The sequence below is a fragment of the Marmota marmota genome, unplaced genomic scaffold (assembly GCF_001458135.2).
Source record: "Marmota marmota marmota unplaced genomic scaffold, marMar, whole genome shotgun sequence".
In the NCBI taxonomy this organism is placed as follows: domain Eukaryota; kingdom Metazoa; phylum Chordata; class Mammalia; order Rodentia; family Sciuridae; genus Marmota; species Marmota marmota.
This window is the reverse complement of record NW_025999932.1, coordinates 27,211,988-27,226,725: the sequence shown is the minus strand read 5'-3', so window position 1 is coordinate 27,226,725 and position 14,738 is coordinate 27,211,988. Positions and strand designations below refer to the sequence as shown.

The 14,738-nt window shown below is 38.1% G+C and overlaps 1 protein-coding gene across 10 annotated transcripts in view; it reads right to left on the bottom strand.

Moving 5' to 3' along the window:
* The window catches only part of Fry (FRY microtubule binding protein), a 376,400-nt gene that overhangs the window by 133,046 nt on the left and 228,616 nt on the right, over positions 1-14,738 (bottom strand). For 9 of the 10 annotated variants that reach the window (XM_048800797.1, XM_048800790.1, XM_048800793.1 and 6 more), the window contains 5 exons: positions 12,750-12,842; positions 12,557-12,655; positions 10,480-10,581; positions 978-1,081; positions 388-496 (listed from right to left, as the gene is read on the bottom strand). In XM_048800797.1, the coding sequence (XP_048656754.1) occupies positions 388-496; positions 978-1,081; positions 10,480-10,581; positions 12,557-12,655; positions 12,750-12,842 (507 nt within the window). Of the gene's footprint in view, positions 1-387; positions 497-977; positions 1,082-10,479; positions 10,582-12,556; positions 12,656-12,749; positions 12,843-14,738 lie in introns of those variants that run through there. The other variant, XM_048800798.1, reaches the window with a different exon arrangement.

Sequence of the window (14,738 nt, the reverse complement as noted above, 5' to 3'; positions counted from 1 at the left end):
AACTTACTCCTCAAATTTCAATTGTCTTAAAAATACTTCCTCCAAACATTGGATTCTTTGCTTCTTTTAGAATGCAGAGCAGAGAAAAAACAAGGACAGAGAAGTCAAGAGACATTTTTACTAACAGACTTTATGACCTCAGATTAGTCATTTAGACTTGGTCTCTCAATTTCTTTATTTGCCAGATGCTGAAAATACGTCATATACTGATGTCACAGTTTGTTTTGAAGTGAAAGAATACCGTATGTGTGAAAACACTTAAAACCTTCAGAAAAGTCGGAACACGTAGGATATTGGAGACTTTGCATATTTCAGTACTTCATAAGAAAGAGCCTGGCTACTTAAAAGCAATTAGAAGATTCTCACTGCCAGAAACGTCTCCATTACCTGGGCAATGAACTGGATGATTTTCACAAAGATGTTCAGAGGCATATCTCTTGGCACCACACCGCGGGACCCTTTGGGGAAAAGTGTTGTGATGATGGTTATAAGTCGGCTGGAAAATAAGGGGGGAAAAGAGAAAACAAGCAAGATTGGCTGAGCTCCAGTTCTTTAAGGGAAAAGGGCAGATGTTTCATCTTATCTAAGTATCTGAGAATTCAGAAAAACAAACCACCTCATCCTTTTCCATTAGCATAATTATTCTATGAAATTTATTTTTCGAAAACTAAGGGCAGTTAGAAAATTACAAAATTTTCTTTGTTAAAGTGCTGAATGCAATACTGGAAGTAGGACTCGTCCATCTGGTAGAGGCTGGAGTTTCAGTAATGGCTGCCAAACCAAGGACGAAGGGAGGCCTGAAAATACTCTCGGACTTAGATCTTTCAGAAACTGTCTGCTCTGAACAGCTTCTGGCTGGGTTAGGAAAGGCAGCAATAAAAGAAAACAGTCTCTGAAAACATTCCTTGGGCTGAGTAATGTGGATACAATTGTTAATGCTATGACATGGTCAACAGGAATCCAAGCCAACTTCTTACCTCTGAGTAGCCGTGTTGCTCTCACATTTAATTCGAATCATGTAAACCCACAGTAATCTGTAGAGAGATTCCAGGGCCACTCGAGCCATTTTGGGGTCTTTATTCTACAACAAAAACCAAAATGCAACATTGCTGATTAGTGATGTCTAGACTTGATTCTCTGAATGTCTGGGAAAGACAGGCCCAGTTGCATGGCAAGGTCCCTGCAAGGCACACACTCCATCATCTGGGACTCATGGGATATTTGTCCTTCGATGCTCATTGACTAAACAATCCATGAGAAAAAATCCAAATGGCCCTGATGGTGGAACAGTCATTCTGGGGAAGTCACATCATCTCTCCTTTACCAAAGCGTACACTCAAAAAAGACTGCCTTCTCTCTCCTGCCCAGGAAACCCGATTCTTGTAGCAACAGTAGAAGCAATCTGTTCTTGCCATTTATTAGGTCCTTTTAAACACTGCTATTGCTTTTATTCCTCTCCCTCTTCTGTCCCCATCCCAACTGATTAACCCCCAATCTTTATTGACATTAATGAGTATTAGGAACTATGCTATAATCTGGAATATATAGAAAAAAAAGTTTATTGTTTTCTTTAGATGCTCCCAGACAATGGGAGCTGGGTGATAGGTAATAACTAGTCAACTCTAGGACAGTATTAAAAACTAGTGGCAACAGGGTATAGAAAGAAAACAAAGCAGTTGGGATAGGTTTTCCAGGAGCAGATGAAAACTCAGAAGAAGTTTAAATCCATCCATGTTCTCAATCATCCATTCGACAGATATGCGAGTCGCTGCTTGGCACTAGAAACGTTGAAAGGAGTAAAAACAAGGGTGGGAGGAGAACTTTTTAAGCAGAGGCAACAGCACATGGAAGCTAAGAGAGCTGACTGAGTGGCATCATATTTAGGATCTTGAGACATTTGCTAGTTAAGACCAGTGCAGGGAAGCTGGGTGGAGGAGCAGTGGCTGGTGAGGCTTGAGAGAAAGGCAGGAAACACATAAGGTAAACTTCCAGGAGGGGATCAGACGTCTCACAGTGGTGACAGAGGGGCCTGAGATCACAGAGACAGGAAATTCCACGTCTGGAGTGTGGGGAATGAAGCCGAGGCAGGCAGACCTCTTGATGTGGCAGCGGTGGGCACCCAGGCAAAGACAAATAAGCAGGAGAGGAGGGCAGGGATCCCATCATCTAGTGGACATCACCTTCAATCCTCACTTCTGAGGCTCACTCCGCCCTTTCAACTGGTTCTGTGGGTTTTATCCACAAAATGACTCTTGAACTTGACATCCTCTCCATGGCCACTTCTGCAATTCAGCCTCTAGCTCTTGTCACCTGGGGCCGAGCTGCAGGAATCTCCTGTCTTCCTGAGTGGATTCCTTCCCCATTGTGCTTTCCTATCATATATGGATTATAATCCTCTGAATTTATTAATTACAAATCAGGCATTTCCCAATGCCTGTAGGATCGAGTTAACATTTGTGTGCACGGCACACCTGCCCAGTCAATATCTAGCCCTAACCTACCTTTCTTGCTTCCCATCCTGTTATTCTCAAACTACAAGCTCCTTAAACTCCTGCTAGGCCTCCTTCTATTTCCATGTCAGGGGTGCCCCTCTACACCACATCCTTTTCTTCTAAGTAAACCCTGTTCTTTTTCCATGGTCAGTCTGAATGTCTCTCCTTCATGTAGCCTTCTCCGTTCCTTCCTGATGTCCTGAAGCCCATCTCATTAAAAAGAGGGCTGTGGAGGAGGAGGGTCGGTTAACCCATGATAGAGCCCCTCCCTGCCTGGCATGCACAAAGCCCTGGGTTTGGAACCCTAGCACCACTAAAAAAGAAAACAAAACTAATTATTTTCTCCCGAGTGTCCCCTGACCCCATATACCTCCAGTGTAGTCTTTAATTTCCTTTTTAAATGTCAACCTCTGGAAGTGGTGGGTTTTCTGACGGGATACATTATTATCTAATTATCCCTGGCATCTATTAGTATTTCTGCCATTCTACAGGAAATCAATAACTGTTTGCTAAACAGTCTTTCAGTGCCAGTCTTAGCCTCACAGAGTTCTACCCATTTTCTTCTCAGAGTGGATAATTTGGGGAGTGCTCATAACTGTTTAGGAATAGTATAAGATAAATTTTACCTCTAAACTATTACTGAATAAAGATGGGGCATAAATAAATGCTATGTGAAAGACTACAGTGAGTAGTTTTTAGATGTAGGGAAGGTCAATTTCTTATGTTTATGTAATCTAAAAGTAACTTTTACCATGGTCATTAGTCTAAAAGTCTAAATTTTCATATGTATTTAGGTTGATTTCTAGCCTTGTGATTGTTGTTCTATTTGTCTTTTCAAGTGCTAATGTGATATTAGTTTAATTATTAAAATTTTATGTATTTTTAGGGGCTGGGATGTGGCTCAAGTGGTAGCGCGCTCGCCTGGCATGCATGCGGCCTGGGTTTGATCCTCAGCATCACATACAAACAAAGATGTTGTGTCCGCCAAAAACTGAAAAATAAATATTAAAAAAAAAACCTCTCTCACTCTCTTTAAAAAAAAATTATGTATTTTAATGTCTTGTATGAATTACCTTGCATTATCCATTGTGTTTTTTTAAAATATTTATTTTTTAGGTTTAAGTGGACACAATATCTTTATTTTATATTTATGTGGTGCTGAGGATCGAACCCAGTGCCTCATGCATGCTAGGCAAGCACTGTACCACTGAGCCATAACCCCAGGCCCATGTCCATTGTGGTTTTGAATTCTTTTTCTTTTTAGGGGTTTTCTAGATGTTCCTGCATGCTTACCATTCCAAGTAAACTTTATAACTACTTGTCTATCTCCAGAAAAAAATAACTTGGCTTTTTAGAAGCATGCATTTACAAGAAAAGTGTTTTTCTCTTCTCTTATTTTATTTTTTTGTCTAATATAACAGGTATCATTCATCAAATGTTTCAGTTACTTAAAAGAACTTCAAACTAGTAATACTGCATTTAAACTTTTCTCTCATTAAAAAATTTCAGGTATTCTGAATGTTCTTCCAGTTGCTCCAAATCAGTAAATGTCTCTAGTGTACTTAGTAGTTAAAAGCAGACTCTACACATAGACTGCCTGGATTTGAACCTGTCCTGACTACAATTTAATACCTGTGTGGCCAGCCTTGGGGAAGCTCCTTAAGCTCTCTGTGTCTGATTTTTCCTGTCTGAGATGCAAAAGACAAACCTATCTATCTCATAGGAGAGGTATGAGAGTTAAACAAGCAAATGCATAGGGGGTTATAGCACTCTGCCTGCCCATACTGCTGTGTTATGTACCAGGAATCCAGCAGTAAACAAGCGAAGTGTCATCCTGTTTTGGGGAGCTTCTGTTCTAGCAGAAATGTCTTCTCACTTATACATTTTCCTTTCTTAGTATATGTAGAAGAATTTTCAAATTGCATAATACATCATTTAAAATTCTCTCATGCACATTATCTCAATTGTGAATCATGATGTGGAAGGGCACGTATCATCCCAATTTCACTGCAGACCTTAACCGAAATCTCTAAAATGATTCACGTAAGTGTCTTCTGTTAATTTTAATTTCTTTCAAACATGTTTCCTGTCTTTCCCTCCCACCTTTTTTGCTGTAGCTTATTGTGATTGGTGTTCTTTCATTCTTAACTATTGGTGCTCCCAGAGAGGCCAAAGAGCAATGTGGCTAAGGTTATTATTTTGTTTTGCTGGTGGATTAAGTACTGGTAATTGACTTGTAGCATTTCAGGGTGACATCACTGACTGCTATAATTGCCTCCTAAAGTGGTTTCCTTGCCCTTCTTTTGTTCTCTGTAAAAATAATATTAAGATGCAAACATGATTATTTAATTAAAAAAATTTAAAGTCCATAATTGGCTTCTAATAACCTACTGGACAATGTCCAAATTCCATAAAGAAATTCCATATTATAGAGAAATTGCTCAAATACTCTATTGGGACCTAATAGCTTGTTTCTACTTGAAGACATTCAGAATGCTCCCTCATTGTCTGTTTAATTCCCTTAGCCCCTAACACAATGACATAATAGGTGCTTGATGTTTGAGAATATAGACATTTTTAGCATATCACTGATTTCTGTATCAAAGATTTCAACTTCAAGATCAAAGAACCATTTTTTGTTGGAATCTGTGTCTCCATTAATTAATTAACAATTAATTTATATATTAATTATGCCATCAAGGTTTGTTAATAAAATTGTTCAGGAAAATAGTGGGCATTAGGGCAGACTACAATTTCCCTGGACAGGTGCTTCTCACCTCAGGGCCACTGACTTCATGTGACATGTTGGCCTTTTTAATGACATGCCCACCTTCTTTAAGTTTTGCTTTTAATGTGGTTAAAGCAATTTGGAATTGGTAAGAAACAAGGTGAGTTGAATTCACCAATGAGTTGGCTGCTGATAGGGTCATTGGTTCAGACCAATGTTTCTCAAGGTCTATCAGCCGACCATTGTCACCAGGTCATCTGGCTGCTTCTAAATATCCAGATCCCTGGGCAGCACCTAGACAGTGTGAACCAGAACCTCCGAAGGTGGGTTTTAGGAAGTTATATTTTATAACGGGCTTCCTTAGAGATTCTTGTGTTTAAGAAGGTAAAAACCTATTGACACACATGGATAAACAATTTTAGTCATCTTAACGATCTTGCTATACTTCTAGTTTTAAATCCCACTTCAATTAAAACTATTTAAATGAATCTATTTCTTTGTTATATTAATTTGTAAATCATAGTAATCTCCTTTGTTTGAACGTTTCTTTAGGATACTTGAATCAGTTTACTTGGATCATAATTCACCCCCTTTCATCACTACATGTTATTCAAATAACATACTGTTGAAGTTTGTGATAATCTCTAACATTGTTATACCAATAACTTATGGAGATTATGTTTTCACTCAATGGTTGTATAAGAATAAGATGTTTTCATCCAATAATGAGATTTTTTCACAAAATTATAGAAATAAAGTTAATATTAAGCAGAATAATCACATTCTGAAAACGAATATTTAAACTACCTAATACTATACCATTTAAATTTGGTATTCACAAAGAGAATAGCCTTCATTTTAAGGCAAATGCCTTACATTTTGAACCATTCAGGTAACAGTTATGGAATCTTTAATGTTATTCAATGTCTTCATTTATAAAGATGTCATTAATAACCTTATTATCATATGAAAATTCCTCAGAACTATCTTTAAGTTGTGGTTGGACACAATACCTTTATTTATCTATTTTTATATGGTGCTGAGGATGGAACCCAGGGTCTTGCACGTGCGAAGCAAGCACTCTGCTGCTGAGCCACAACCCCAGCTCCCAAACTATTTTTAAACATCATTGTAGCTGCTTCACACAAATATATACTAAGTATAAAAGATAATTCATCAACTATCCTATTTATGGCAACACTACTTGTTTGGGGGTTCTTACTGGAAATCAAAATACCTTGCTGAATTTCCCTTTCCTGACCTACCTAAATTCCTCATTCTCTATCATAATATCTTATATGATTTCCTTTGGAGCAGTTATCGCTGAGGCTTTTGTTCTTATGCATTTATTTACTTACTTATTATCTGTCTCCTTCACTAAAGTGCAAGGTTGAAGAGAGCAACTAGGGCTGGGGTTGTGGCTCAGTGGTAGAGCGCTTGCCTAGCATGTGTGAGGCACTGGGTTCAATTCTCGGGACCACATATAAATACATAAAATAAATAAATAAAGGTCCATTGACAACTAAAAAATATTTTTAAAAAATAGAGAGAGCAGGTAGTATTATTGTCTTATTCATCACATTTTCCCAGCATCTAGGATAGCACCTGCTAGACTACTTGAAAAGATCTGCCAGCCAACTGATGGACTTAGTAAATCAATGAATTCAAATTCTAGAACAAGTGGCAACTGAGACAAAAGCAGAATCATTTCTTGCTTTATACTTTTGTTTTACTATGAAACTAGGATTACTAAGGTCTACCTTTAGTAAGTGTTGCTATCTAAGCATGATTTTTAGAAAAAACAGAAATAACATCCACGAACGCATGTGACATTCCCATGACACACATGACAACCATTCTCTTGGTTCTTAAAAAATCTTTGATTAATGAGAGACCATATAATAAAGTGTATTTCTTTATTATGATTCTTTTATGATTTTTTCCTTTATAATCCGGACCTCACTGATATATTATATTCATTTTTATAAAAGGAAACAAATTAAAAATTGTCATGTAATAACATCTACTTTTGAAGGGCAAGAAACTAGTACATAGTTGTGAATGAAATAAATATTCTGTTTTAACAGTATTATTAAATTAAGTTCTTAAAATATATTTCCTTTTTCAGAATTAGGTATCTGGATGATATGAAAGGAATGTGTCATTTTAAAAATAGCTCAATATGTTTAAATTCTGACATAAAACAGGATTGGTTACCATGGACAAGAATTCCTAAAAGACGTGAATGTCTTGGTGAGAAGGTGCCATAAATTTCTTAACACTTTACAATGGCATGTTGCTATTATATGATTGACTGAGTTAAAAGTTAAAGAATTCAGGTCTGTGGTCCCAAAGCAGGCTAAAGTCAGACTCATGCTGAGGATGAACCAGGGCAAGGACCCAAACTAGACCTGAATCTGGGAGCTTGTTTACTGGAAAGCATGAGGCTGTTGTCCTACATACCTCTCCTCTGCTTAGGTCATGCTGCCACCTTGATGACTCCCCACTGCAGAAGCCATCAAAGATGGTCATCAAGTTCAACATGGGGGATGTGGACACTAGGTTCATCATTCTGAAGTGTATGGTGGAAGAGATGGGAAAGGAAGTGGGGGAAGAGAGCCAGAAGGTGTATATGGGGAAGTGTTGGTTGTCCCTTGTGAAGTGGTATGATTGGTTCTAAATGGTATAAAATACTGAAGCTATCCAAGACCAAGACCACTTCTGAAGCCATGTTCGTTTTCCTTCAGGTATTTCTTCTATCTTGAGGATGGATGAGGAGGTCTGGAAAGTTTTTTTATATAGTAATGATGTTTATAAATAGCCCCATTCAAATATTGACCGGGTTGAGTTCTAAATATGAGATACAATTTTATTCTGCTTGTAACTCATCAACAATCTTTTTATATCTTTTTGGCTTTTGGGTAGTGAATTCCAACAGCTTACTACCCATAAAGTAAAACATTCTTGCCTTTACTTTGCCTGATGAATACTGCTTTCACACTCCATGAGGTACAACACTTGTACAAACTGTACAGGTATCCTCCTGCTCCCAAGGTTACAACCCTCTCTGTCTGTATCTCGCAATTTGAAGCTTTATTACATATTCCTCAATGAAATGTTAAGCATTTCAAGGATGGGGACTCTTGTTCTACATCTAGATTTATATAGTTGTCTTGCTCCATTCTTCCCAATTCCAGTACTTTCCTTACCACCTCACAAACAGAAGCCACTACAAAATCCTTATGAATGAAATTGAATTCTTGAATGTGGTTTAGTCTCTTAAGAGCATTGATTTTACATACTCTTTCTGACTTATTGCTTCTCTTTTTTAGAAATTCTAATGTGTGCAATGTTGTATAGGAAAATACCGTCAGAATCCAGACCCACTTCTCTCTGGGGAGTTTATAACCCCTCTTACTAAGTCTCTGATGGGCTTAGACTAGAGCTTTAAATAGTATTTTAATTTGGAGATAAATTACAAAGTAAGATGCTCTGCTATGTTTCAAAAACAATGTTGGGCTAAAAAAATTAGCCTTTTTAACCATAGTAGTAAATTATTATGCAAAATATCATAATTTTAGCCAAAATTCATCAATCACATTATACATACTATATACAGGAAGCCACTCTATGAGCATTTTCAATTATTTCTCTTTGTTTTGAAGAAAATAGCTATTTTCTATCTGTACAAAATGTAAAAAAAGTATTAAATGGGATTAATAACTGGATACTTAAAAAGTAGACCGAATAATAAAAATGGCATTGGGCTGCACTTCAGAATCATATATCAGGGCAGATGGATAAATCCTCAAACAAAATACTTCAAAGCAGCCATTATATAACAGTTGATAACCCTGAAAAGCACTTCAGTTTTAGGAGTCCTTTAAAAGCTTCATTCTCTATCCACTGCTATTATATTTCACTGCCATTCTGAAGAAAATGAATGATTCTAATCTTGGATTTCACAATCAGCTTTTAGAGCCAGTACACAGTGGGTGCTTAAAACAGCTCTAATGCAGATTATTGTGTAATTATGGTGAATGCCAAAATAGTATAATTAATCTTAACCATTTTGCCAAATTAAAGTGTCTTAGGAAAAACACAAAACGAGGCAACATGTACAAGCACATGCAAGATTTTACAACTAAGTATTTTCTAAAACTGGAAAGCATCAAATGTCAAACCTGTAAAAGACACTGAACCACAACTTTGAACACAAGCGGGAACAAGTGTGAAGAATACCTCCTATTTACACTTATTATCATGGAGGGTTTTCATTTAGTTGCCTTCTATCAATAGGTCACTAAACACACAGCATGTTTACCATTTCAAACCTATAAAGCCAATTTCGAACCTAATCATTATGGCTGCTTTACCTGTAGGCTTCTTGGTCTCAGGGACCACTACTTTTATTCCTTGTGTCACCTAGCACCTGTGCTCCCTTCCCAGAGAGCAGTAAACAGTGACAACTTGATTACTGTCATGTGGCTTGGACAGAATACCCTCAAGTAATTACACAACAGTGACAACTACTGCTTTATAAAAATGGAGTAACTAAGGGCTCAGCACAGCCTAAGGACTATCTCTCTATACATAATGGAATAGTTCTGCGCAGGGCAAGCCTGCCCCCGACACCTAGTAAAAGAGAACACTTGCTTCCTATATAAATAATGGTATAAAGTAGGATGTGTGATTTGAATGTTATAGATATTAGTAATTAAGTTGAATGAAATAAAAAAAAAAAACTTGTGATTGCCTCGCTCATGACACTAAGTGAACCACGAGTACTTTCAGTGAATTAAAGCTGATGAAAGTGATACAACTTGTTAATAAACTCTGACACTGTCCAAAGACACAAATGTGTCATTATATGTTAATGGCATAGCATGCTAATGACACTAAGTCAATCCTTCCCATAGAAGGGAGTTTTATTTCCAAAATATTTACCCAGGCTGAAGGGGACAGAAGGAGGATGCGTGAGGGATAGGTGAGCACCCGAAATCAATTCACATGCTTCTGTTGGCTAAACGTGGCCATTTTAAATTTCTATATTATTTAAATTAAATGTGACAAAGATGCATATAAAGCAGCATTTAATTTTCTTTAAAGTGATCCTTATTGGAACAGATTTATTTTCCCCCAACCTGAAGTGATTTCTCTTATCCCTAGTCAGAAGCATAGACGCCTGCCTGTGAACTGTATTGTGAATTCTTGTAAAGGATTTTTTTTTTTTTTTTTGTCCAGATGACAAATACTAACCTTAAGGTTGGACAAACAGTTGTTAAGAAAAACATGCCACCTATTCAGGAACAGCTGCTTCTGACTGACGCAGAGCAGACAGGTCACCAGGGGGTACAAGGCCTGAGAAGAAAGGAGACGAGATCACAGAATGATATTTCAATGAATCAGGAAACACATATTTTCTGTACCAATTACTTCACCATCTCCCTCTGCCATAAGGGTTTGAATAAGTAGGACACTAAGTTACACAAGGCCTAATGGGTGTCCAGCGGAGGTGGGCATTTTGCAGATACTTTCTGATAATGCGGGGGATGGAATCATCTAGAACTATGGACAAAGTATAGTGATATGCTTCATGTATAAGAACAGAGAAATCTGATTCACTTAAGTAGTCTTCACTTAGGAACCTTGAAAACAAATATCCAGCAAATGTGCTGCCTGCCTGCCCAGAGAGCAGTGAACAGAGACGAACTGATTACCGTCATGTGGCTTGAAAAGAATACCCTCAAGTAATCACACCGCAGTGACAACTACTGCTTTATAAAATGGAGTAACTCAGGGCTCAGCACAGCCCAAGGACGACTTTTCTATATATAATGAAGTAGCTCTGAGCAGGGCAAGCCTGCCTTCCACACCTAGTAAAAGAGAACATTTACTTTCTGTCACTATATGTGTAAACCATTGTTGTGGATTTTCTCATAGATCCTAACCAAGATACTAACAACTCACCATCTTAGGTCACTGCCAATCTTGGGGTGGGGGAAAAAAAAAGAGCAGGAAGGCACATTAATTTTGAAAATGTTACTGGCTTTTTCACTTACAAATATCTATTTGTTTGTCCCTGTCTTAGAGGTAGGTATATATATTTTCTTTTGCATGCAATCCTCCTGTAATTAAGGAAGATTCCTAAAAGAAATGTTATTACATTGGTAAACTCCACTAAGACAAATTTAACCACAGAGGAATTTGCTTATGACCAAATAAACAGAGGTGCTACTGTGCTTTTCCTGCTGAACTGGGCCAATTTCCCACAGCAACTAAAGACATAAAAGCTAATGGGCAGCCACCCAAGAAACACATGCAGAATTCACTACCATTTTGCTAAGCCAGATCTTAGATACCTTTATGATTCCCAAAGAACTCAGGCTGATGAAGATTTAAACAAAAGCATAACTGGCTTATCTATTAACTCGAACTAGCAAGAAACAACTGCCAGAGATGAGATTCAGTGCTTGGCAATTCATTAACTTATTTTTTTTCTTCTTCTTTAAATTAGCTTAGCTTTAAAGGGCTTTGAACTACTGTTTCCATTGAATGCAGCTCTGATGCCAGTCACTAGTCTTCAAAAAAAATGCATCAGTTAGTCACAGTGACATTGGAATGTGGACAAATGAGCCAATTTGTTATCACTACCAGAAAAGCAACATGCTCAGCAGTGTCTATACTTGTAAACTAGCCTCAACCCTACTAAACAGCCATCTAAACAGCCATCTAAACAAACTATTTCCTCCAGACTGTCATGATTGCCCTGGTATACTACATGCCAATTTGTAAACCAGAGCTTTATTTACTGTGGAGGGTAATCTGCTTCTTTTCAGTACAAACCCTCCCCAAGAACTGCTTTCCCAGCCTTCAGAGAACCTCACCTGGGGGCCACTATTTCCCATCCCGATTTTTGCCCACTTCAATTCTGATCCTGAATGTCAGGATAGGAATTACCCAGTATATAGGATCCTGGGGATTGAGAAGAGGAACTTCATAAACTTTAGCTTTTGGATTGAGGAAAAAAAATAATCCTTGGAAATTTAAACAAAAATCAAATTAAGCCAATCTTAAAAAACAAAGAGCAGAATCCATAGAACCAGAAGGGTCATCGGAGGTGACACGGTCAAATCCCCTTCTAGTACCATGATTCACAGCTGATAATAAATGTAAGCTCAAAAGTTTGAAAGCCTTTATGAAAGAGTCAGTCATGGGTAATTCTTCCATCTGTGGCATTCTTATACAAGGATTCTACAAATCAAATAGATTTCTGCCTGGCAATTTTAATCTCTGCAGTTTTGTTTGTGTTTTGGATTTTCTCATAGATACTAACCAAGGAATGCTTCTTTCTAGAAGAAAGTTCCAGAGTGGTATCATATAGGCTTTCCACGAAGTTTCTAAGGCAGGGAACATTTACTTCATTTTTAACGGCCTGAAACAGAAGTGCATGTGAATATTCTATTATTGAGACTGTTGAGTCTGTCATTCAGTTTGAAGAAGTTCTTAGAAAGGAAAGGCTAACTCACAGCCGCAACTGGGACAAGGATTTCCACAAAGAGTCCAGCCAAGGCATGTTTGATATCTTTGTCTTTGACTTCAAGGAAATAATGGGCACATTCCTACAAAGAAGAAAGAAGGATATAGGGAGAGTTGATTGAAAAGTACATGTAAAATGTATTTAAGCAAACTTAAGTAAACAGCTCTTAATCATATGTACCAACACAGCCTATTCTGTAATCTATTAAAAATCACTGGATCAGACATTTGTATCAAGTCGAAAGGTTTACAAGGGCCTCAGTGACATTTCACAAGGCTGGTTTTCTCTCTTCTATATCTAGTTCAAGCCACTCTTCTGAAAGGACAAAGCATCTACAACCAGTAAACACACATTTATCTTCTGGATTACTGGCTGGTTCATTCAGTCATTCATTTCCAATAAGGGTCTGTAGATCACTTACCCTGTGTGGGGACCTGCACCCTTGACTGGGCTGCAAACAGATCCCCAGGGAGGGAAAACATGGGAAGACAGGTTGAAGACAGTAAACTTATTTTGGGCCCAGTGCCAGATGGCCTCGGGTACAGAGCTGTTTACTTGCTCTGACATTTTAGGTGTGTTTATTATTCAGATCGTTTCATAAGCAAGTCTGGAATGCCTCCTTCCCCACCTCATACAAGGCTTTGGTAGGGTTCCCACAGCAAGGATGTCTCTGCAGGTTGCCCAGGGACTTGTCCTATAGGAAAGGAGGCCTTCCTTGAACACTGCCAGCCTTTTCTCCTCCAGGCCTTCTGCTAGTGCTTCCTGTGGTCTCTGCCAGGCCCTATTCCCATCCAAGAATCCAGGCTACACATATTTGATGACATACTAATTTCCACATTAGCTCTCACCCTTTATTATAGTTGCAATTGGGAAGACCAGCTGCTAAGGTCCTCAGTCTACCAACATCATATTACAACCTCTGCTCTGGGTGGGCAATACCAACTAGGAGTCAGAGAGACCGTTTTCCCCAGACAGAATGGAGTTTATGGTTCCCAGGATCATGTTCTTTTGCTACCTTTTGCATATGTATGCATATATCAAGTTGTCACCCAAGTACAGACACATATGATCTATTAGTATGAAAGTGGGATAAAAATAATAGAATAGATAAGAATCACCGAGTGATTATCATATACTAAGAATCCTCAACGTTAGTGTCATTACCAGCACCTTTTAGGTGAATTAATTGGGATGAAAAAGACAATGTGACTGGCTAAGGTCACAGAGCCGATAAATATGGTTCTTCAATCCAAATCCAAGAAGTCTGACACACAATGTCCATCTTCCCTCTCTCCACCCCTCTACGTACCAGCTTTATGGAGAGATGATTCGTGTACTCTACAATTTACTCATTTGAAATATTCAGTTCACTGGATTTTGGTATACCAACAGTTGTGCATCCATCTATCACCACAATCAAATTTAGAACTTTTTAATGCCCCCCAAAGAAACTCTGTACCCCTTGGCAGATACTCTCTACCTCTCCATCCACTCCAATGCTCAGTCCTAGGCAACCATTAACATGTTTTCTCTCTCTATGGATTTGCCAATTCTGGACATTTCAGGTAAATGGATTCACATTCTACATGAGCTTTTGTGCCTGGCTTCTTTTACTAAGTATATTTTTAAGGTTCATTTATTTTGCAGCATGCATCAGTACTTTACTGCATGAATATAGCACATTTTGTACATTCCATTGTATGGATATGTCACATTCTGTTCATCCATTCATTGGTTCACAGACATTTGAGTTATTTTCACTTTGGCCTACAATGAATAATGCTGCTATGAACATCTGTGTTCAAGTTTATGTGTGAACATACATTTTTATTTTTCTTGGGTGTATACTATATACCTAGAGTGGAACTGTTGGATCATTGGGTAATTCTACGTTTGGGCACCTGAGGAGCTTCCAGGCTGTTTTGCATTCACACTAGCACGGCATGAGGGTTCCAGTTTCCTCCCATCCTCTCCTATG